Raw genomic sequence first — 26114 nt, 5'->3', positions numbered from 1 at the left:
TATAAGAGAAGTCTAAGCCTTTCGTGCTCATCAGAGGAGTACAACACAGCACGAAGATACCTAAAGACTAATAATACTCTTAAGAAGTACAGTTACATAACAGCTTATTTTTTAAAATGTATTTATTTTATGCTAATATTAGAAAACACAGTAACACCTCTGGAAATTAGCTAACATATACTTCTGCGGGAAACTCTTCTAGTTTAATTAACAGTAAGCATTATCAAAGGCATTCAGGGCCTAAGGCTGGGCAAGTGTAGAGCCAAGTATATATATATATGAGGTTAGAGACAGCTTTACAGGGGTAAAATGATCAGCTGAAATTTGTTGATGAAAACTAGAATAAATGCAACCAAGGTGTTACAGGGCTCTATTTGGGATGTTTTACATTAAGTCAAAATGGTCCTCTGAATACAGAAAAATGAAAACAGTCGTCAACTGGTGTGGTTTATGTGATGTGATATGCTGATGGATATTAAAACATAAACACACGTTCACACCAAGCCCATCAGCAGGCCTGTCAGATAGTTCAGAATAAACCTGGCACTAATTTCCTTCCCTGAGCAAAAAACAATGCTGGTAAAAACAATTTAATAAGGCTGTCATTGTAAAGAAACTTCAAAATCAACAGTAACTAAAGCAATGTTTATAGAGAATTTTTGGAAGTAAGACATTAAAGAAGCAATTTAAGCGCATTATTACTACTATCAAGAAAAACCTATTTTCTACTCTAACTCGCTTGAGAAATATGATGCAGTCCCATCGCTAATGGTGAGTCACTACAGCAGGGATTCTTTCAAGGTAGTTGAGCACAGAACAATATACAAAAGGCTTGTGTAAAAACCTCAGGATTCTGCTAATAGCCCCCTTCTCCCTGAAATCCTAGGACATCCACCACACTGAATAAATGTTAGAAAGCATTGCTTAAAAGAAAGTTTCAAGTTAATGACTGCCACTGACTACTAAGCAAAGGTAACACAAATTCAAGCGATGAAATAACAAAGACTCTAAAAAATTAACAAGTATCAGAAATAGCAGTAAGCAAAAGATAAGATCAGAAGGATTATAGAAGTGAAAATAATTGACACTTAAGATATACTAAAGAAATCATGTAAGTGGCTCTAATCTCTTTACATGAATAGGAAAACGAAGGCATTCATATTTTTAGTATATTTATTATTTTATAAGTATAAAGTATATATACATGAATACCATAAAGGAGATACTAAATTTCCAGATACAGGTTTTAATCTGATTAGGATCATTACTTTTCCAATAAAGGTCTACATTTTTGGTAATGTTAATACTCCATAATCCAAGCCACAGTGCTCCCTTACTCATACTTAAATATATTTATAACAAAAGAGCTTCTATGAGTTATGCATGAATTGACATGAATGTAGCTGAGAAAAACCTGTTCAGTTGTATGTACCAGTGATGACACAGTAATGATTTCTTAGCTTAAGATCCTATATTATATGGTTGGCTTTTACCTAAGCGTGTTGTTAGACATTATGTGTATATGAAATACATATAGGGAAAAACTCAAATACAACACAGTACTCAGGAGCACTTTAATACAGATTAAACAGAAAAAGCATGTTTTAAAATTATGCATTTTTAAAAAGATCCCAATAAATGTATTCATTAATATTTATCCCTTGCTTAGGGAACTGATCAATTCTAGATACATAGCTATAGGTCCCACTTGCCAAGATTTGCCATATCTAATATGTATAAATTTTATACATTGGTTACTAAACCAGCAAAAAAGTAGACCATATCTCTACTAAAACTATTACTCTCAATATGACAGTGTTTAATTGATAACTGTTATCTTTAGGGATGTTAGCAAACTTTTAATTGCTCTTAATCTAGTTTTATTCCCAAGGTTGACCGTTTAACTTTAGGTTTGTTTTTAATCTTTCCCTAAAACAGAGAATACGTTATTTAAAAGGGGTCCTGATTCTTACAGGACCACAAAAGGGACAAAAACGATTAAATTAACTGTTTAAATAAGCAAAACAAACACTGATAATTGTAACATATGACCAAAACACAAATTTTACCATAAAGAATATTAAAAAAACAAGTTTTACCTCTACACAGGTTTTCATCCCTGAGGCAGCAGCATAGTGGAGGGGTGTGTTTTTTTTGTTATCAACGGCATCAATAGCTGCTCTCTCATATTCGCCTTGATCAAGTTTTGCTCCTTTCCATCTTAAGATCATTTGCAGACAATCCGCTCTTCTGAAATCATCTTCCATGGGGCGTGCTAAGCGAGGATGGAGGGCTCCTTCAGATATCATAATTTGAGGTCCCATACACAACAAATGCATAGATGTTTCATTGTGCACATTCCGTTTATTTGGGTTCCCATCTCTACCAAAAAGAAAAGTCCTAAAATGGTAAAGGAAAAGAAGGATAAAAACCAGTTTTTTCCTACTTTGAAATAAGAATACATAGAAGATAACAAGTTTAAAAGATAATCTACTTCTAAGCTGTTAATCCAATTTCTACAGAAGTATTGTCTCACAATAGGTTGAATGACTAATTCTTATAGTTATGAAAAACTCTATTCTAGAACAATAATACTAAGAAAAACAAAGTTGAATATCTTTACAGTACTTGCTAATAAAAGAAAAGAGATAGGAAGGGCAAAGAAGATGAAGAAGTGAAGAAAAAAGGAAGATAAAAGGAAGGGGCGAGAAACGAAAGGAACAGAAATATAGCAATAACATATACACCATGGGGGTACACTATTGAACATTCCATGCTAACTTTTTTCTTTATTGCTCTGCACTCTCTTGAGTACATATTTATTTAATAAGGATGCTGGTGACAATTAATATAAGCACACAAGTAATGCATAAGTCTAGGATTAAATTTTAAATCTAGGAAAAATTTCTCTACCTGAAAGTCATCAGCTAGCCTTTGAAATAATAAGGCATATATTTACACAGTATAGTCCTTTTTGAGAGAAGTCAATTGTGGTTATTTCTAGAAGCCTAAGATTTGATTACAAGGTGGTAGCCTTACCAATGACAGGTCTAGGTTAGCTACCTCAATTACTGCCAAACCCAGACATGAGAGTGGTAACTACCATGTTTTCCCGAAAATAAAACCTAGCAAGACAATCAGCTCTACTGTGTCTTTTGGAGCAAAAATTAATATAAGACCCGGTATTATATTATACCCTGTATTACATTATATTATATTATTATAATATAATTAATAATTATATTAATTATTATATCATATCATATTATACTAAAGACCTGGTCTTATATTATAGCAGAATAAGACTGGGTCTTACATTAATTTTTGCTCCAAAAGATGCATTGGTCCGGCTAGGACTGATGGTCCGGCTAGGTCTTATTTTCGGGGAAACACGATAGCTCTTAATGTACCCTCGAGCTAGAGTTATAGGATTAATAGTTGAGCCAATTCAGTAGCTATAATAGGATACTGGGAAATAAGTTGGGAAAAGCTTGCTACAAAACAGTCAGCTTATACTAAACGACACAAATGCATCATGAAATGGGTGTATAAGCCCATACCTGAAGACAGTGCCTACACTGACCGTGGAGGCTGATGTCACTAGAACTGGACTGTGTCCAAGTACAGAACAGCATCTGGGAAGGGAGCAGAGCCAAACCCTAAATTCTAGTTTCATTTGTATTGCTTTTAGATTGGTTTCAGCTCAAAGCACAAGGGTCTGACAGAAAAAAAAAAAAAACGCCTGCCCATCAAGGCACTAGGACGGACTCTTCAATCTGAATGAGTTAGCCAGGCTGGAAAGCTCTTATGAGAAAAAGGCGAAGTAGGAGGTCTTAGCGCAGTACCTAGAAGGTCCCAGACAACTTCTACAACAACTGGATCTTTCCTGTTCTTGTCATTCAAGACTGTAGAGAGCTCAGCGTACAGCCCTTCAAAACTAGCCTATTGGGTTTTCAGCATCCACATTTATTCAAATTGTCCTGAAAGTAGACATGAGGTCAGTGGAGCAGGAACAAATGAATTATTACTACCTATAATAACCATGCTAGTTGCTCATACCCCAACTCTTTCCACTGGGGCAAGGCAATCAGAGCCAGATTGGACGTCATCCCACATGGACTGGGGTCTGCACTGCAGGTGAGTGTGGTAGGCAGAATAATGCCCCACCCGAAAAAGTTCTGTATCCTAATCCCCGGAAGCTATGAGTATATGTTACCTTACATGGTAAAAGGGACTTTGCAGATGCGATTAAGTTAAGGCTATTGACGGGGAAATTAGGGTGGGTTATCAGGCTGGGCCCAATGTCATCACAAATCCTGATAAAAGGAAGACAGGAGAGTCAGAGCCCTGAGAGAGGCTGGGAAATGCTATGCTGCTGCATTTAAAGATGGAGGCGGGGACTGTGAGCCAGATATGCAAGCAGCTTTGGGAAGCTGGAAAAATAAGGCAGGGATTCTACCCTGGAGCCTCCAGAAGGAATGCAGCCCTGCCAGCACCTGGAGTGTAGTCCAATGGAACTATTTCAGACTATGACCTCCAGAACTTTAAGATAATAAATTTATGTTGCTTTAAGTCACTAAGTTTGTGGTAATTTGTTAGAGCAGCAATAGGGAGTAAAAACAGCAAGGAACCCCCAAAAATAAGACTCAAGGAGGCTTGGTACTGCAGACTTCCTCCTCTTTGGAAACAAGAGGGGAAAAAAAACTTATCCTTGAGTGTAAACAAATTGTCCAAGGGAAAGATTGTGGGTTCTCACCCTTTGGAATGTAAAATATGTTTCTAGAAGGAAGATTAGCATGTCCGAGTCCAAGACTTAGGTAATGTCTCCATTGTCTCAGGTTTCATCCACTGCTCACCCCACTTCACACATAAACATACATCTCCTGGAGGTAAATCTCTCCAGAGTTCTCGGTCTCTATTCAGTCACAGATGAACTTCCAAGGCTTGCCTTTTAGCCTAGGTCCCAAGCTGCAGTAAAGTTGGCTCAGAAAGCCCTCTCTTCTCTAAGCCCCACAGCCTTTATGACTTTCTGATCCCTGCCATACATGTGTAGGCTCTTCACTGCTTGCTTTGCTGTTTGGTTTCCTAGGAACTGACCCAGATCATCTCCACAAACCCAACCCTATTTATTAGACTCTTCCCACTAGGCTCCCTCCTCCAGTTGAGTTTGGTCACTACCTTCCTTGTCTTCAGAGCGCATCCTAACTATAAACTGATCACACAGTATCAAAGCTCCTTTCTTACACATCTGTTCGCTTTTCCCACTTAATTTATGAGCTTCTAAGGCACAGTCTGTATCCTCTTCTTCTTTGAATCACCAATACAGTGTCAGACACATAGCAGATTCTTGCTATCATTCTGACAGTTGAACTGAGTGCACATTACTTTTATGATCTAGATCAGCGACAGAGCATTGGGGAGCTCTTAAGACAGCGCCCGAGATCTCTCAAGCCAGCAGTGTAGTAGGCTGGTCAAGAACATGGCATCTAGTACAGACTGCCCAACTCTTATCCACTCTCAAAGCCATTTATCTCTCTCTATATATTGCTTTTCAGCTGTGTGATCCCGAGCAAATTACATAATAGCTCACTAACAACTAATATATAGTTCATATCTTTTGACTCAGTAAACCTACTCTTGGAAATTCATCATAAAGGAAATGACTTAAAAAATAAAAATCTATAGGAACAATTATATTTAATACAATATTGTTTTGAATAGAAAAATTAGGAATCACTTAAATGTCTGGATATAAGAGAATTATGAAACACAAATCATGGTATAGCTACACAACAGAAAACTATAAAGTCATCAAAAAGTCTATGAATATTTATAGCTAAAACTAGAAAGCAACACAGAATACTTCTAATATGTTTACAGGAGAAAGGAATATGGGTAGTCTTATTTGTTTATATAATCATAATGTTGTTTAATAGTAAAAAAAAAAGGGCCCTGTGTCAACAACTGATGATAACATTTCCAATCATATTTCCTTATATTTATAATGCTTGAATTAGATTATAATTAATAACTAAATTAAAAGCATACTCCTAAAAATATGTGTTCAAGATGAAAACCTTTTCCAAGACGCATTATTACTAACAACAAAAACAAAATTTCTTTTTCTGAAAAATTCAATTTAGGAAGAAATCATCTAAAACCTTCCCAAAAGAAAAATCCAGGACCAGATGACTTCACTAGTGAATTCTACCAAACATTCAAAGATGACATTATATCTGTCTTCCTCAAATTATTTCAAAAAATTGAAAAAGAGACTATACTCCCTAACTCATTTTATGAGACCAACATTACCTGATACCAAAACCTGGTAAGGATAACACAGATAAAGAAAATTACAGACCAATATCTCTGATGAATAAAATGCAAATATCCTAAACAAAATACAAAGTGACAATAATCAAAACAGTACGGTATTGGCAGAAAAACAGACACACAGACCAATGGATCAGAACTGGAAACCCAGAAATAAACCCATATATATTAATACATGGACAGAAAATTTTCGACAAAGGAGCCCAAAACATGCAATGGAGAAAAAACAGCCTCTTCAATAAATGATGTTGGGAAAAAAGGAAAGACACATGCAAAAGAATGAAACCAGACTGCTATCTGTTACCATATACCAAAATTAACCCCAAATGGATCAAAGACCTAAACATAAGACCTGAAACAATAAATTGCATAGAAGAAAGCATAGGTATTAAACTTTTGGACCTTGGGTTCACAGAGGATTTTAAGAATTTGACCTCTAAGGCAAGGGAAATAAAAGCTAAAATAAATGGGAGCATATCAAATTGAAAAGCTTCTGCAAGGCCAAAGAAATCATCAAGAAAACAAAGAGGCAACCAACCGAATGGGAGAAGATATTTGCAAACAACACCTCTGATAAGGGGCTAATACCCAAAATATATAAGGAACTCGTACAACCCAACAACAAAACATAAATAATCTAATTAAAAAATAAACAGAGGACCTGAAGAGAATCTTCTCCTAAGACATACAGCCAAAAGATATGATCAACTTCACTAGCTAATAGGGAAATGCAAATCAAAACCACAATGAGATACCATCTCACACCTGTTAGAACGGCTATTATCAACAAGATACTTGATAACAAGTATTGGAGAGGCTGTGGAGAAAAAGGAACCCTCTGAAAACATTTATCTGGAAAAATGTATGTACCCTTCTGTTCACTGCAGCATATTCATGGGGCCCAGACATGGAAACAAACAAAGTGTCCTTCGATAGATGATTGGACAAAGAAGATGTGGTACATATATACAGTGGAATATTACTCGACCATAAGAAAAGATGAAATACTGCCATTTGTGACAATATAGATAGATGTTGAGATTATCATGTTAAGCAAAATAAGTCAGACAGAAAAAGATTGAGAATTATATGACTTCGTTCATATGTGGGTTATAAAACTGAAAGCAACACACTAACAAGACAAAGAAACAAAAACTCATAGACACAGACGACAGTTTAGAAGTTATGAGAAGGTAACTTGAGGCGGGGGTGGCAGAGGAAAAAAGGTGTCAAATATATGGTGATGGAAGAGGATCTGACTTTGGGTGGTGAACACACAATGATGTATTATAGAAATGTACTCTTGAAACCTATACAATTTTACTAACCAATGACAGCCCAATAAATTTAATAAATATTAATGAAAAAGAAATTAAAAATAATTCAGATTCTATGAGATTCTGTACAATCACATTTATTCAGCCTTTCCTACCCCCATTTCCAATATATTATTTATTCTTTTAGTTTGTTCAGGAGACCTCAGGTTCTTATCACCATGGAATTTAATGTATGAGTAAGTTGGAAGGATGTCAGGGTATATTAATATCTCTATCTTTCCCTTCCCCCCTCTCATATTAAACATTTCCCGATCCTCCCCAATATAAGGAATAAATAGTGACATAACTTTGCAAATGTTCTCCTATCTGATCTGCTAGACTCTAATTAATCACACCAAACAAAGTTTATTTTTCTGAAATTAAAGTATTAAGATAGCTTCTTTTTACATATTTACTCAGGAAAGATTCTCAAATTTATTAGACATAGTATCATACCTGCATAAACATTTTATGCTAAAACTATAAAGTTGGATATTCTAATTTCGTTAACTCACATTACTACTTTTCTGTCATCTTCTTAAATTCAAAAGTAGAGTCTTCCTTAATTTAATGAATGTATAAATATAATAGTAACTATATAATTGATGTGTAAGTTTTAGACTGGCCCCTTTCTGTAACTACATACGTCGGTAATCATGAAGTGTATTTTACTACTTGCTTATGAGGTTAATTCTAAACAGGTACAGGAGATAACTAGCAGAAAGGTGACGTAAGGAGAACATTAACCTGGGAAATCTTTCATTTGATCCTAAAAATCCATCTGGGAGTCATTTGTTTATCTAGATTCTTTCACTGCTAATTCTGAAATGGCCAGTTTATACCTGCTACCTCTACTTCTTCTACATTTAGTCTCCACTTCAATATGACCCTATTCTTATCATAGTCCTGAAATTGCACTCATATCAGCAGCATTTCCTAAGAACTAAATTCTTCGTAGTTGTTCTTAATTTTTGCTTTTAATGTGAAATTGCTGACTATTCATCCACATCCTGATCTTTCTATTATCTTGGTTTCCATAACTACACACCTTTTCAATATCCTTCTTAAATCATTTTAGTACAACTTCTCTTTTACCCATGATGATGGCGCTACTTTCTATCCTCCTATTGGAAGCAAATTCAGTTCTTGAATCCATTTTATTCTCTATACACATTCCCTTCTTCTAGAGAGCACAACCACTGTCAAAGCCATTTATCTTTAAATGGTTTCTATGAATACATTTTATATATTGTAAAGTATTATCAGAACTTAAATGATAGGCAGTGGTGGCAAAATTCTGGTTTCTCTCAAAGGGCTTCTACTACTTCTGTGATAATTCTTAATGCTCTGTCACACTGTGACTGCTCATCTAATCTCAGTAGGTACTCCAAATTCTCTTGCGTGTTCCACTACCATCTCATATTCAAAAAGCTCCCTCCAAAATAACAACCTTTGCTCCCAGAGCCTCAATTTGTCATAACACGTATTTAACATACACATACACCATCAGTTCCTTTTAAATCTTTTTTATGGAACAAATATTCTTTGAGCAGTTGTTATCTGCCAGGTACTATTCTAGAAGCAAGGCGTATTGTGAAGAAAACAGATGAAGTCCCTGTCCCTAATCGGGTTTGCATGCAAGGGAGGTTGGGAGAGGAGGACTGCATTTCAATCCATTTAAAAGAACTTCATAACTCTTGAAATATAGAGGAAATAGACAGGCCATCTTTTATTTCCAAAGAAACAAAAAAAGCTATTCTATAAAATCTAAGGAAAAAGTATTATAATCCCCATTTCATATATGACTTTCCCAAGAAGATACAAATAATGAACTGTATAGCCAAACTAGAACATGCTGACTTTTTGCTACTATCAGCTTTAACGTGTCTTTTGGAGCAAAAATTAATATACGACCCGGTATTAATATTATATTATATTATATGATATTATGCGACCCGGTGTTACATTATAGTAAAATAAAACCAGGTCTTATATTAATTTTTGCTCCAAAAGACGCATTAGAGCTGATTGTCTGGCTAGGTCTTATTTTCGGGGAAACACGGTATGTCTACTCACATATGTCATGTGTTAGGAATCTAACAAAGCTGAGCCAGGGTCTATACTGAAGCTATCAGGCAGGTACCCCAGATTACATGAGGCAGTGTGAGAAAATAATGGCCATAAACTTGTTAGAAAGTTTACAAAGGTTAAATGCAGTCAAATATTTGAAGCAATCTAGAACACAATTAAAACAGAGTTGCTATTTTACTTAATGTTGGTGAAGTAAATAAGGAAAAAGTAAATTTATCCTTATTCTGCATGGCACAGTGTTAAGAGGAATTTCTTAATTCCAAAAGCAACTAACATTTAAAACAATTTGGTTTGTGATTTTCTCTGCACTGTCTAAATAAATTTTGAAAAACAAAAGAATACACAGATTAAACAATTTAGAATTGCTTATTCTTAGGATAGAAGAGCAATATAGTAATTTGTGATTCTAATATAGGATAGTAAAAGCTTTAATAAAGAAATTATGAGCCACTGATCTCCAAATAATTAAGGAAAGGAAAAGAAAAACACCCAAACACTTTGGGCTGAAGTTGAAAGTTAAGTATAAAGTAAAAATATAAGTATAAAATTAAGTATAATGTATACGGCCAAATCATAAAAGTAGTCCCAACTGGTAACTAAAAGAGAATATACAGTCACCTTTTCTGTAGATCTTTAAACACTCATTCACTAGAATGATAACCACATGATAGAGACAGACAGATATATTCCTGCTTAGAGGAACCAAGGATATTGGTCAGATTAGCAGTTCTTAAAACTTTTTGGTCGCAGGACCCTTTTACAACTTTAAAAATTACTGAAGAGTCCTAAGAACTTTTGTTTATGTGGGTTATATATACAGAGGGTGCCAAAAATATGTATACACATTTAAGAAAGGAAAAAACTGTAGTAAAATTGTAATACTCAATATATACCAAGAACAAAAGATGAATACAAGTCACGTATATACATGTTTTTGGCACCCCCGGTATATTGATATTTATATTAAAAATTAAAACAGAAATTTAAAAAAATTTACTCATTAAAAAGTAAACCCATTTACATACTAAATGTTCCTAATATTTTAAAATGAAAAATACCTATGTTTTTAATAAAATTAAGTGAGAAGAATGGCATTGTTTTACATATTTACAAATTTCTTTTAATGTCTGGGTAATAGAAGATAAATTCTCATAGCATTCAATCTATTGTGATATGTTGTGTTGGTTCAAACAGATGGAGAAAATCCAGCTTTTATACAGTAGGATAAAGTAGAAGTATTTTCAAATAGTCTTTTCAGATAATTGTGAATATTTGTATTTGATACTACCAAAAATTCAACAAGTTGTCCTTCATTGCTAATCAAATCTTAAAGATTACCTTGCAATGTAGAATCTGAAATCATATCAATGAACTTTTTGTATTGTTACATTAAAATCCATTGGTCTACCTTACATTTTGAGTAAATCCTTCACCCATTCATAATTTTAAAAAATCATATACTGATCTTCTGAAAAATACTGATTCACTGAGTTATGCAATTTTTCTAGACATTGTCACATTTCATTTCACAATATTAAAACAATCACATTAGTGTGTATCACTGCCAATCTTGTCAGAAATCCTGACCACAAGAATATTTACTTGCACAATGATTTTATAAAATTTCTATTTACTTTGCATAAAATACTATGCTAGATGTTAGAAGTATAAAGATACTTTTACAAAGTTGTAATTTAAATAGGCAGAGAAAAAGCATACAAAATTATAAAACACAATGAGGTAATGTATACTAAACAAGTAATACAAATAAACAAAATGAGCCATATCAGTTCAAAAAAGAAAAAAGACTAAGATTCCTGTGGGTTGTGATAGGCTCAGAAGATAAAGTGTGCCCAGGACTTTGAAGGAAGAAAAAGACAAGAAAGAGAAAGCTGAGAGGAGCGGAAAAGGGGGACACTTGTGGCAGAGAGAACAGCATGGACATGGCAGACAGAACACACATGGCATGTTTCAGGGATACCAAAGAGAGCAACTTAATTTGAACAACAATTTGTAGAAAAAGGAAAAAAAAAAAGGTATAAAGTTTTCTGTCAAGCTATAAAGAGCTTTGAATACTGATTTAAGAATTATATTTCACTGTGAACAAAGAAGTGTTTCCTTTTTTCTTTCTTTCTCTCTCTCCCTCTCTTTCTTTCTATTCTAGACTTCCACAGCTGCATAATCTACTTCTAAAAAACCTAATTTTGTTTTGGAATTACTTTTTTTATCCTTTGCTTCTTTCACTTTTATAAGCTAGCAAATATCAAATTTAATTCCCATGTAATTAGGTAAGAAGAATTTTCATATAAATATATTTGCTGTCACTAATGCTCAGAGATCATTTTTTTAAGTTTCTTAGTATTTTCAGTTCTAAGGAAAATGTTTTGCTTTTAGAAAAGTCTTTTCAAATAACTCAACCCCCATTAAAAGAAAGGAAACTTAAATCTGATCATGACTAGATAAGGCAAAGGTATATGTTTTTCAACTTAAACTAGTTAATCAGAACTTAGAACTTTGCTGTAGTAGGCAGCATTCCCTGCAATTTTTTGATAGCTGACAAATACTTTTCTAGATTCGAAATACTGAAATTAAACACTAAGCTATTATCAAGAATTCATATTATGAAACATACTGAGGAGCAAAATGTATTTACAGCAACAAGAATATGTGAACCAACCTCCCTATTAAAACTTTGGGTATAATTTAGGCATAATAAAAAAGCCATACCTAATAATTTTCATATTCAGTTTTAGAAAGTTTAATTCACTAAAATACCGTATAACATGCACATATGTATGTATGTATTTCCAAAGATCAGGGTTTTTTTCCCGTTTGCACTAACTTGTCATCAATGGGTTTATAGTAATACTTACCCTAATATTCTATTCATTCCATGTCTAGCAGCATAGTGTAATGGAGTGTTGTGCTGGTAGGGCTCCCCATAAGATGTATTTGGATCAAGGGATTCTTTTAGCTGAGGATTGTTTTCGTATATTTGGCAGGCCAGGTTTTCATCACCGTTGATGAGTGCTTTACGGAATTTGGTGGTTGTATTTCCCATGTTTTGCTCTGTTTTTTTCTGATAGGCAGTGGCACTTTTTTCCTTTCCCTTTCAGCCACTTCTTGAATGCTTCTGCAACATGTTTCACATTCTAATGGAGGTAAAATGATCAAATTAAATTGGCAAACAATAACTATAAAGCAGTATCTTAAAGAAATTATCGTTATTAGGAACACTAATAAAATCTAGAAAAGTATGTAAGGGGACAAAATATATTACATTTTACTAAATTTATGTTAATATCCCCTCAAAATCTCAAATTTTTAACAGTGACCAAATGAACTTCTTGTTAAACTGTAACATTCTCCTACAGAGACTATTAAGGTTTCACAGGCTGTACTTTGTACTATAAAAGTTATGTACATATATGGGCTTTTCAATTTTCCTCTTCACATGGGCAGGAAATGAGCTTGACTGGATTTTATGGTTGAATACACTTAAACCTCTGTATAACTTATGTATAAATCTGACTCAGTTAATTTGTGGGATAGTGAAAAATGTAGATTTTGCTCATAAAAGAACTCCAGAATAGATGTTTAACTACAGTAAAGAACATAAGTACTGAACAGTTTCACTTTTTCTTTACTTATAAGGACATCAGCAAAAAGACTTTACAAATATAAACATATAGCTGTGTAAACATACACAGCTCACTGATTAATCAGAGTCACAGCAAACTAATGAAAGTGATTATAACTGATTATACACAGAACAATGGAAACAGTGATTATTCTAAATTTAAGTCCATTATATTTATTTTCTTCTACTATAAAGAATTCAAAACAAGGCTGAAAACATCACGTTTATGCATCTTCTGTGTGGAAAGAGGTTACGACAATGATCATATGGGCACTGACTAGTGACGCAATGTGAGGTGTGGGGGACGGACTTGGAAACAATCACTAGGTTGGGAGTCGGAAATCTCGTATTTGCCTACACTGGCTGTCCAATTTTGAGCAAGTTATTTACCCTCTAAAAGCCTCAGATTCCTATCTGTACAGTGAAGCTCTAGCTACAGTGTGGACGTGAAGGTGAGTGGACAGGGCAAGACATCCGCTAAGCCCAGTTTAGAGACAGGTGTTAACTACCTACTTACTACATAGCAGCATGTTTTCTGGCAAACAGCTGTACTTATTAATGAGGTCACTATTGGGGTCTTTTAGGGTTCTTTGTTATTGTTTTTTTTTACTTTAAATATGCATAGAATTTTTTGAAAATATGAATAAAGAAAAAAGAAAAAAAAACCCTCATAGTCTATTCACTGGAAGATAACCACTGTTAGCATTTTGATAAATAACCACCCTATTTATAATGTGTCTAAATGTGTTTGTGTGCATATATAATACACTATAAATATTTATATACATAAACTGGATCATTCTAATTTTTAAATTTTTATTTAATTTTTCAAAGGGTTGCTGAACGTTTAGTCTAAAGTACTATTCCTTTACCATCTCATCTTGAATGAGGAGTAAACCCCACACACACATACTCTATGCTTATCACAATATAAGAGAGCCACTTTTGAGGTTTTTCAGTAACAGCCTAGATTTTTTTTTTCTTTTGTTTTTCATAGAATCTAGGAACCATGTGTTTATCCTCAGTGAAATAATTTGTTTTGTTGTACTGCTTTAAGCATTTTAAGGGTTTATTATTCTTAATGAGAACTCCAGTTTATATTTTTATCTATAATCAAATATAAAGAATATCATGTGGGTTCTTAAGACTAGTTCCTAAGGATTTGGAAATTTCTAGTTGTTTTGGCCTTATCTTTCATCCCTTATATAGCTCAAATTATGACCATTTTCAGAGTTTCGGGTTAAATTAATAAATAACACATTTTCTTTGATTTACATTATTACTTCAGAAAAATGTTCTATAAGAACATAATTTTTATCCAAGATGTGAAAAAAGAAATATCTATTAAAGAAATGATATCATGGGGTACTTATTTAAAATAACAAGATACTTTTAAAAATCAATAACACTCTAAATGTACATTAAATATTACTATGACTCATGTTGAAAGCATAATGGCGTCTAGAAACCTTTTTGTGGTTCTTGGTTATTTTGAAGTATGTTTCATTTTTAAAATTTGAGTTCAATAAGCCTGAAAGTCACCAGGAAATGCATCATTTAAAGCAATCGTAGCTCCATTCCCTCTCAGATTTATTCTCACAAGTCCTGCCTACAAATTTGCCAGATGTGTCCTTTCATTTTTTTATAGCCACAGCTAGTACAGTCACCTGAAGTGACTGTTCTCTCTTTGTTTTTGAATCAAACTCTTAAGTACTATTTCTCCAACACCAAGATAAATCTACATATAGAGAGCTTCATGAGGAACACGATGGATCATCAAAGAGGCAAAAAGAATTCCTTATTTTGGGCAAGTTATACAGGAAAATCTGGGCGAAGTTTCATCTGTGATTAGTAAAGCACAGCACTTAGTATCTAATGAAAAAAGAAAGAAAAATATAGCCTGTCAATGAACACCAGAAAGCTTTCTCTAATTTCTGATTAACTTTTAATTGTGAAGGACTCTCAAACTCTTGCTTTTTGAATCCTTGTCGCTCAACTTCCCCATTCGTAGGTTAATAATCTGCAACAAAATTTAAGTGCACTTCAACTAATCAACTACTCCCAAAAATCTTTTACAGAAGATGAAGTGCTTCAGAAATAAATAACCAACTCTTAACTTATCTGTTTCCACAAGAGTAAATTATTTTAAAGTCATAATTATGGATTGAAGTTGTTGGTTTAAACAAAATAATTGGCTCCCATTCTTCATTTAACTTGAAGAAAACCCAACATTACACTCACTCACTCACTCACTCACTTCATCCTTCTGCAAGTTTCTGCAGGTAAAAATAACAATTTTAAATCTACAACTAAATTTACCTTTAGCCAGAATAGAAACAAGTAGAAAGTTCATTCTAACAGTAGGTTCCAACCCCACCCCACTCCACGTTTAAATAAGAGAGGTGTGTCTGAATTCTCAAGAAAATTGAGGAAAGCTTTGTGTCCAAAGGAACACTCTAATTGTTATTGCAATAATACTTAGAGAAAAGGAGAAGATGGTTTTTAAAAAGACTCTAAGAGAACTGTCAAGGAATAAGGTAAAAAAAATAAAAAAATAAATGAATAAGGATAAGGAAAAAAGACAGGAAAAGTCAATATACTTAAGCAGACAAAAAATGTGGGCAAATAATATATTAAGCTATCAGCTCTGTTCATTCACTCATTCAACAAGCATTTATTAAGCTTGGTAATTTTCATTTGTCACCATGCATTAGATTCACCCAGGGAGGTGATTTCAACTGGTCTAGGAAGGATGAGGCCAGAGTGAGAATTTTAAAAGCTACATTATTATAACGTGCAGGTCAGAGTTAAGGACCATGGACTAGTTTCCAAACTATGCATTGGCAAGAATTGTGATGGTAAGGAAAAGGGTAGAGTTGGAAAGACCCATGCTGAAATTCTGTGTCTATTTTACCATGTAACTTAACTTCTTTGAATTGTTTCCTTATCTGTAAACCAGCAACATTAATATCTACTTTCTTCAGCTAACAAATATAAATGAACAAATAAAAACCATTGCACCTATGGGTTTTATATTATAGTGGGAGCAGACAGATAAACATTGTAAGGCTTTAATTTTATTCTGTTTGCAACAGGGAGCCATTACAGGTTTTTGAGTCTGATCTTTCCCTGGCTTTAGCATTTTTTAGAAAAAGGCATTTAAGATTTATCCATGTTGATGCATGAATCAATCGTTCAATCCTTTCTACTGCCGAGCAGCACTCCATTGCATGGATGAACCACTGTTTGTTTAACCATTCTCAGATTGAAGGACATGCTGGTTGTTCCCAGGTTTTGGCAATTGTTCAATAAAGCTATGCTAACATTTATATACGGGTTTTGTGTGAACATATGCTTTAATTTCTCTTGGGTAAATATCCAGGAGAAGAATTACTGGTACATGCAGCAAATTGTTTAACTTTACATAAAAAACAGTTTAGTGAACTGTTTTCCATAGTAGAGGTACAAGTTCATTCCTGTCAGCCACGTGTGAGAGTTACAGTTGCTCTGTTATCTTCGTCATTTTGGAATCATCAGCGTTTTTTTCTTTCCCCTTTTTCTGAAGCCATTCTAATGGATGTATACTGGCACCTCACAATGGTTTTAATTTCCACTCCCCTAATGACTAATGACTTCAGCATGCTTTACTCATATGCTTACTTGCCGTGAGTATCTGCTGATGTGTAAAATGTCTCTTTAGATCTTTTGCCCATTTCTTTAAGATGGATTACTGCTGAATGTGAGTTCCTTGTATTCTTTAAAAAAATCCTTTGTGAGAAATGTAACTTACAAATATTTCTTCTAGTCTGTGTAGCTTCTCTTTTCATACTCTTAACAGTGTTATTCACAAACTGAAAGTTTTAAATTTTGATGAAGTCAAATGTATCTTTTTTTTTTCCTTTTATGAATAGTGCTATTGAAGTCATATGTCAAACTCTTTGCCTAACCCAGGTCACAAAGATTTTCTCCTAGAAATTTTTTAGTTTTGGGTTTTACATTTAAGTCTGTGACCCATTTTGAGTTAATTTCTAATACATAGATTGAAGTTCATTATATTTTACATATAGACATCCCATGGTTCCAGCACCATTTGATGAAAAGTGTGTCTTTTCTCCACTGAATTGCCTTTGTACCCTTATCAAAAATCAACTGACTAGCAAACCAAATTCAATAAAACATTAAAAGGATCATTTGCCATGAGCAAGTGGGATTTATTCCAGGGGTGTAAGGATGGTTCAACATCCACATATCAATCAATGTGATACACCACACTAACAAAACAAAGGATAAAAATCATATCATTTTATTAGATGCAGAAAAAGCATCTGAAAAAATTCAACATCTATTTATGATAAAACCTCTCAACAAAGTGGGTAATAACGAGGTGCATAAACGACAAGCCCACAGGTAACATCATACTCAACAGTGAAAAGCGGAAAGCTTTCCCTCTAAGATCAGGAACAAGACAGGGATGCCCCCTCCAACCACTTTTATTCTACATGGTATTGGAAGTCCTAGCCATAGCAAGAAAACAAAAAGCATCCAATTTGGAAAAGAAGAGATAAAACCATCACTAACTGCAGATGACATGATATTATAGATAGAAAACCTTACAGACACCACCATGAAACTGTTAGAATAAATGAATGCAGTAAAGTTGCAGGATACAAAATCAATAAGTAGAAAGCTGCACTTCTTATACACCAATAACAAACTATCAGAAAGAGAAATTAAGAAAACAATCCTATTTACAACTGCATCAAAATGAGTAAAATACAATCATGCCCAGCATAAGTTTCGGTCAATGATGGACTGCATAAATGGCAGTGGTCCCGTAAGATAATGGAGTTGAAAAATTCCTGTCGCCTCGTGACATCGCAGCCATCATAACGTTTAAGCACAAAGGCTGCAAAAATCCCCAGGGCTGTGGTTGGGACAGCAAACAACTTTAACCTGGGTGTGGATGGGGATGACACTGAGAAGCTCCCAGATGTGGCTCCTAAGGAACTGACTGATGAGGAGTTGCTGGAACCAGAACAGGAATGCACAGCTGAAGAAGAGGCCTGAGAAAAGGAAGGTGCAGGAGAAGAAAAAGAAACCCCAAGAAAAATCACAATGAAGGCTTTTTTGTAGACCGCAACAAGTTCCTTGAAAAGTTTGAAAACATGGACACAACATTGAAGGGTTTTCATCAATAGAGGAATGTTCATGATAAATTAGCTGCTTAGAAGCAAATCTATGATTTTAAAAAAAGAAGAAGAAAGAAAGAAACAGACCAAGTAACCAGCATGGACATATTTCCTAAAAGAGTGACACCTCCTTGAGAAGAGCCTTCGGCAGGTCCCTCAGGATGCATTCCAGAAGGCACTGCTATCACAGGAGGTGACAGCTCTGTGCATGTCCCTGCCCTTGAAGACCTTCCCGTGGGACAAGACAAGGAGATGGAAGACAGTGGCACTGATGACCCTGTGTAGGCCTCAGCTCGTGTGTATTTCTGTCTATGTTTTTAACAAGAAAGTTTATAAAGCAAAAAAAAAAATATATTTTTAATTTCAAAATAGAAAAAAACTTATAGAATAAGGATATAAAGAAAGAAAATATTTTTGCACAGCCGTACATTGTGTTTGTGTTTTAAGCTAAGTATTATTACAAAAAGAGTGCAAAAATTTAAAAACATTTAAAATTTTATATAGCAAAAAAGTTACAGTAAGCTAAGGTTAATTTATTGTTGAAGAGAAAAATATTTTTTTATGTATTTAGTCTATTTTTTATAAATTTAGCCTAAGTCTACAGTAGTGACAGTCATGTCTGAGGCCTTCACAATCACTCACACCCATTCACACTCACTCACACTCACTCACACTCACTCACACTCACTGCCTCTTCCAGAGCAACTTCCAGTCCTGCAAGCTCCACGCATGGTAAGCGCCCTATACAGGTGGACCATTTTTTATTTTTTATACCTCATTTTTACTGTACCTTTTCTATGTTTAGGTATGTTTAGATACACGGATACACTGGGTTACAACTGCCTACAATCGCCAACATGCTGCACAGGTGTGCAGCCTGGGAGCAAGACTGCACTGCCCAGCCTTGGTGTGTGGTGGGCTGCACCGTCCGGGTTTGCGAAAGAACACGCTACGTCTGTACGATGACAAATCGTCGAATGCCACATTTCTCCATAACGTATCCCCAATGTTAAGCAACACATGACTACTCAACTCTGCTGTTGTACCTTGAAAGCCACAGGCAATATGTAATAAATGGATGTGGTTGTGTTCCAATAATACTTCATTTACAGAAAACAGGCAGAGGGCTTTGGCCCATGGGCTCAGTTTGCCACCCCCGATCTGATAGAAGGAGCGCAGCTCAGAACAATTTGGGTTGGATCCCACATCTGCTACTTCCTAGGTCTAGCACAAATCACTTAACCTCGCTGAAATCTCAATTTCCTCAGCTGTAAAATAGGGATAAGGCCACTTACTCTGCAGGATTGTCATGATTATAGAGGTAAAGCAGGTAATACAGTGCCTGGCACATGGCAGGGACTTAGTCAATTTTACCTCCCTTCCCCTCTCAGGATCTGCAAGTCATTGGGAGTTGCTGCCTTTAAAGAATTCAACACTCATTCTTTTTAAAAGACAGTAAAACCTTAAGAAAACAGTCACCAACTCTATGTTTCAGATCAGGAATGATATATAATTGGTAGTCTAGATTTTACAATTGTAACTTTAGTGTCTGACCTTTGTCAAGTTAAAAGAACTATGTATTTTTTCAACTATCTTCTGAACCAAGGTTGTTAATTGCATTTTTACTATTTTTCTAGGGCACTGTCAATATTAACAAAGGTCTGTCCTATATAATTGCATGTACAAATGCTAAGGGAAAGGGATATAGAATTGAATACAAAGCCAGGAGTAAGAGATAGAATCTCACATTGTGATTACATGGAAAACACACACACACCCCAATCTTTGGCAGGGAGAAAGAGGTCTTAGCCTAAAATGCTGCTAAAAATGAAGTACGGTTTAAGAGATTTGGGGGTTTAGTCTGCCTAATTGCATATTAAGTTGAAATCAAGTGTGGCTTTACTCTTCGTGGTTTCCAAAGAAGTTCATGGACCCCCCAGTCTCCAGGAAAACTTATGAGTATTAGAGAATACTGCATATGACAGTGATCTATGCTGGGAAAAATCTTTTAACAGAGAAAACAACTTCACTGTTATATGCATTCCAGAATTAGAATTCCCTTTGCTCTTATTACAATATCTTAATATGGCGGCATTCAAAATAAAATGGCTACACAAACACCAAAGTACTATCATGATAGTACTAAAAAACTCTATGTGGCAGTTTGTTGCCTGAGGGATCTCAGCAACTAAAGAAAAAGAGATAATTCAATATATACATTCTGGCTGCTCTTGGATACCTTTTATATCTACATAGCTTTCATAGTGTGGAGGGGGATGCTTCAGCTAGAAAGGGAAGAAATGAAAATAGCTGCAAAGGGCAGCAGCTGACTCCCTCTTTTTGCCAAACTGGCAAATGAACACTGAAAATAGCTAGGACAAGGTCCACAAGTGGAAAACAGTCCAAACTTGGGGTACAACTACTGTGTGAAGCATCATTCTTAATTTTCTATTTCCTATTAAAATGTAATTACCTGCAGTGATCACAGAACATAGAGCTCTCCGCACAAGTAAAATTTTCAGATAGATAAAATTTTTCTTAGGCAACATTCAGCTTTTATACATTATACTTTGCAACTATTCAAAATGGTATGTGTTATACTTTATTCCCCCCCACACACACCTATTCTTCATACTTGGAATTCAGAATTTCATACAGTGCTGAAAAATTAACCTTTCAGGCTGGAATGCTATGGTGCTGTCAGCAAATAGCTTAATTTCAGCAACTCTGGCTTCTCTGACTACTCAGCAGTGCTTGCTGTCATAATTTTTGAAAACTGTATTGTTCTTATTACAGAAACATAAGTGAAAATGTTGAATTGGTAGTCTTGTATCTTGGCTCAGGAAGCCAAGGACTTAAAGCTGATGTCATTGAGAAAAAGATAAAATTACTTATGTCTCAAAAGCAAAACTTTAGCCTTAAACTGAGGCTCCCTAAACTTACATCAACTGTATATTCAATTGGAAAAAAAGACAAAAATTATATACTATTTATGGAAGTTTCAAAATTTGTAATCAAATATTGTTTGAAAAGGTAATAATTAGGTTTTACTCTTTGTGAGAATTAAATGCTTAAAAATTTTAAAAAGTGAATTGTAATTGGAAGTTTTGTATTTAAACTTCAGGGAACAGAACTGCTCCCTAACCTATTTCTAATAATTATGTACATTCAAATTTAGTACATGTTTACAAAATAGTGTTAAAAGAGAACAATTCCCTTTCTCACACTAACCACAAAGAATTAATACAAAATTGCTGTACTAAACATTTTTTTCCATTATTCACATTGGAAAAGAACCCGCTCTTCCACACACTGTTTTAAAGTCAGTGAACCTACCTGGCTTTGCAATTTCCTCCACTGTGAGGTACTCATTTTAAGTTATTATTGTTATGGAGAAAAATCTAGAAGTATTGTATTGTTTCAAGGTATAATACTATTTAGCTTCTAGGAACTCTCATTGTTTCTTATCCACTGTCCTACTTAACCTAAAAGAATGTATCAAGTTGAACTAAGTTTATTCAGTATTACAATTTCAACCCCATTTCTCTGAGGATGTGGGGCATTACTCTGCAAAACAGAGTTAACACTGCAGACCTAAGATGGCCGTCCTTAGAAAGGCCTGCTGACAAGATTGGTCCTTGGCTAGTGTTTGGAAATTTGGATTTAAGGAGGGCTCACTCCATTCCATAACTGACAGGCGTGTCTCACTGTATCTAAGTTGTCTGTACAAACAAATGTATAAGCTAACAACTTGCTTTTCTTCTGGGAGTTTGGAATTTGGGTACATGCTAGGCAGAATGTGCCTGTGTAACCAGGCTTCAGTAAAAACCTTGGGTACTGAGTCTCTGTGTACTTCCTTTGTAGAAAACATTTCACACACATTGTCATAATTTGATGCTGGAGGAATTAGGCACATCCTGTTTGACTCTATTGGGTGAGGACTCTTAGAAACTTGTGTCTAGCTTCCTCCGGACTTTGCCCCCATGTGCCTTTGTTTGCTGATTTTGCTTTATATTCTTTTGCTGCAATAAACCTTGGCTGTGAGTACAACTACATGCTGCATCTTGTGAGTCCTCCAAAGAAATCACTGAACCTGGAGGTGATTTTGAGGACCACCCCCCACAACACAGTGGTGTCAGAAGTGGGATTTGCTAGACTATCCGTGACTCACTAAAATAACGGTGAAAGTATTGCTTGGGAGATAAAAGGATGAAGGAGCGGGGAAATGAAGAGCCTTTGGTGCCTGGGTAGGAGTTATCTATTATATAAAACAGCAGGTGAGCTGCTTTCCACTATGAGAGAAAAGGTTGCCGATAAAATTTGAAAAGGATAGACCCATCCCCAGGAGAGTTGCTGTGCTGATCCGCTGGCTGCTTTTGCCTGCACTAGATAAAATGGGAGTGGGGAGGGGCAAGGGGAGAGCAGTACATCCCAGGTGATATCTTTGGCTTTTGTTCTTTACTGAAGGTTGAAGGATAAAGGGCCCAAACATTCCCAAAGGTAAACTTTGGGTAGGCCAAAAATGTTGAAAGTTTGCATTGTTCTCTTCTACAAGTGACAGGGAAAAAAGGTTAAATCAGTTGTCAGGGATGGAGCAAAGCATCAGATAAACCCAGAAGGAAGAAAAATGGTGGGACAACCTTCAACAGTTTCTTTAACCGAGCGGCTGCTGCAGCAACCATAACCCCCTTGTATTCCAATACACACACACACACACACACACACACACACACACACACACACACAAAATGTTAACCATGTAAATGCTAAATTTACTTCTAGGAATATTTATATAAATTTGCAATGAGAAAAAAAGGGAAACTTTTACAAAATGCTCTTTTTGTATTTTGTGACTATTGCATCTGGATGTATGATAAAACTAATATAAAATACTATTTGCTTATAATTTCATAAGTGCTAGAAGGATCATCCCAATCAGGAAAAGCTGCAAAGAAAAAAATGCTAATGGGACAAAACTTTCTTGCTGCTCGTTAGCAGATGGAATTTAAAACTGTTTGAATATTAGAAACAGAGTAAGTCTCCAATAGACATGATTTCTGTCTACTGGAGCTTCTGCAGAAAAGGAGACGACACAAAGAGAGGCAATCTCTAGATGCAGATACACTTCCACAGTTTTAAAAAGCAGTTTTTAGCTGCTAATGAGCTCTTATGAAATCAAGTTTCTGATCCTTAGAGGCAGATGATTCTTCAGCCTGATATGCATATTTTTGGGTGGGTCAATTTGGACTCTATGATTGACAAGATAAAAGGGCTACTAAAAAAGCCCTATTTGTTACTTGAACTTGGAACACAGCTGTCTGGCCTTGTAGAGTCTGGCATTTGCAAAAGACTAGCTGGTAGCTTTGTGGGAACTCTGAATTCACACGTCCTAATTGCCTTGGCCTGACTCTAAACTAAAACATGAAGCTGTCTGATATGAGCTGTTTCAGTCTCAGCACAAGCTCCGCCGAACTGAAAGCAGGCAGGAGGGGCTCAATGAACAGTATTTTAGACTCTGGAAGTGTTGCAGATTTAGAACAGCTCTCTATGGGGCCCTAAGCTATTGAAAACATCAACGGATGCTGGCTGGATTGTCTGGGTCACATCCACATGCCTACAAGAAATGTCTTACTCTCTGATGGGACCATCTAAAATTTGGGTACCTACTGGTCAGGTCTGTATTTCCAATGCAGAGGCTAACTGCACTCCTAATTTGTAATTCCTGCCCAAAGCTGCAAGTTTGAGGAGCACATCACAACATGTGTGACCCTCTACCCACTCCTGACAGATTGGATTCTGGACTCCCTCCCTCTGGGGGATGGCTCACTGCTGTGGACTTGTGTTCAGGTTTCCAAATTAATTACAATTTACAACAATGGACTGACAGTATGGCACTACTTCCTTCACCTTTCTCCTGGTAGACACACCATGAGGAGGCATTCTGATGATTAAATATAGCTGTCCAAAATCAAGGGATTGACCTTTCCGTGGCTGCTCACTAGATAATTAGCAAGGGAAGTGATGTTCAAAATTTTTGAATAGTTAGGATTTAACCCTGACCAATCCCTGAATATAATGTGTCTAGTTGGTCGAATTATATAAAAATGTTTTTCTATGAAAATGTTTTTGTACCTTTTGTACTCAATCCTGTGGAAAAAAAGTCTGGGTGAGAACAGGGGATGATTGAAAAAAACGTAAAGTTATAATTGCTAAATGGGACAATGATTTTCTAACAACAGAGACAAAACAAAATCTGGCACCCGGAGAGGCATGGGAAAGGGTATTAATGATCTCTGCTTTTCAGAACTATTCTTGGAAGCGTTCTCCTCTTCCTGAAGGAACTCCCCATGCTGCCTTTCCAAGAGGCTGTGAGCGTTTTGAATTCAAACTGCCAGGCGGGCTGTATCACACCTGGCAGCCCGACTAGAGCCGGCTGAGGTGGCCGAGCTGCTGCACCTGCCGTGCAGAACATCCTAGATGGAGTCTCATTCGGGAGGCGGGGTAACTGACTTCACGGACAAGCAAATCCGTTTGGAACTACGTATCTGCCTTCAGGCAGTCCTGAAACCAAATAATGGACTGAATTCACTGGACTGGACTGGGAACCCGAGGATGGGAGACCCCACATTGGGGGTTCTGTTATTCTGGACTGCCTGACCAATGCATGTCCTACTTGGGGTACCCTGACAAGTGTGAATTCTTCGTTTCCAGGGGAATTATGTGTGGCTTCTCTGGAATTGTACTTCTTTTGTGTGTAAGCTGGATTAGGACACTTCCTTCAACCCTTAAAGGCATTTAAGGTCACTTTCAACTTATCAGTCAGATTTGTGCTATGTCTGAATCGATGACTTGGGCTACATAAAAAAGAAACTTAAACACAAAAACTGAAGGAGGAAGCCACCTGGCTTTCTAAAATAGATCTTTATGGTTAACGAATGTAACCATTTAGAAGTTCTAAATTCTGAACCTCTAAAACGAATAGGTGTCAAGATGCCAAGGAATGGACTGTGTAGAACAGTTCCCATAGCAGGCTCGAGACGGCTGTCCTTAGAAAGGCCTGCTTGCAATGGCTGGCCTTTGGCTGGTATCTGCAAGCGTGGATTTAAGGAGGGTTCACACCATTCCATAACAGACAGGAGTGGTTCAATGTGCCTAAGTTGTTTGTACAAACAATGTGGTATAAGCTAAACATTTGTTTTTCTTCTGGGAGCCTGGGATTTTTGAGACCAGGTTCAGTAAAGCCCTGAGCAGCGAGTCTCCAGTGGGCTTGCTTAGTGGACAACACTTCACACATGTCATAATTTGATCCTGGAAAAATTAGGCACATCTTGTTTGACTCCATGAGGAGAGGACTCTTGAAAGTTTTCTCGTAGTTTCCTCTAGGAACTTGTCTCTTTGATTTTGCTCTATATCCCTTTACTGTAATGACTCTTAGCTGCAAATACCATTTAGTCCTGTGAGTCCTCCTAGCAAATCATCAAACCGGGGGGCTGTACTGGAGACTCCTAACACATTTATCTTACATTAGAAAAATGCTTTTAAATT

General features: G+C 35.8%; 1 protein-coding gene across 5 annotated transcripts in view; it reads right to left on the bottom strand.

The window, feature by feature from the left end:
• ANKIB1 (ankyrin repeat and IBR domain containing 1) overlaps positions 1 to 26114 on the bottom strand; it is a 116849-nt gene that overhangs the window by 71527 nt on the left and 19208 nt on the right. For 4 of the 5 annotated variants that reach the window (XM_019716684.2, XM_019716708.2, XM_019716702.2 and 1 more), the window contains exons 2-3: positions 12614 to 12892; positions 2100 to 2400 (exon numbers count right to left, since the gene is read on the bottom strand). In XM_019716684.2, the coding sequence (XP_019572243.2) occupies positions 2100 to 2400; positions 12614 to 12801 (489 nt within the window). In that variant the 5' untranslated portion in view covers positions 12802 to 12892. The remainder of the gene's footprint in view (positions 1 to 2099; positions 2401 to 12613; positions 12893 to 26114) is intronic. The other variant, XM_019716713.2, reaches the window with a different exon arrangement.

This window comes from Rhinolophus sinicus, linkage group LG09, assembly GCF_036562045.2.
Source record: "Rhinolophus sinicus isolate RSC01 linkage group LG09, ASM3656204v1, whole genome shotgun sequence".
In the NCBI taxonomy this organism is placed as follows: Eukaryota; Metazoa; Chordata; class Mammalia; order Chiroptera; family Rhinolophidae; genus Rhinolophus; species Rhinolophus sinicus.
Note: the sequence above shows the minus strand (reverse complement) of the source record. Positions and strands in the feature narration are given on the sequence as shown.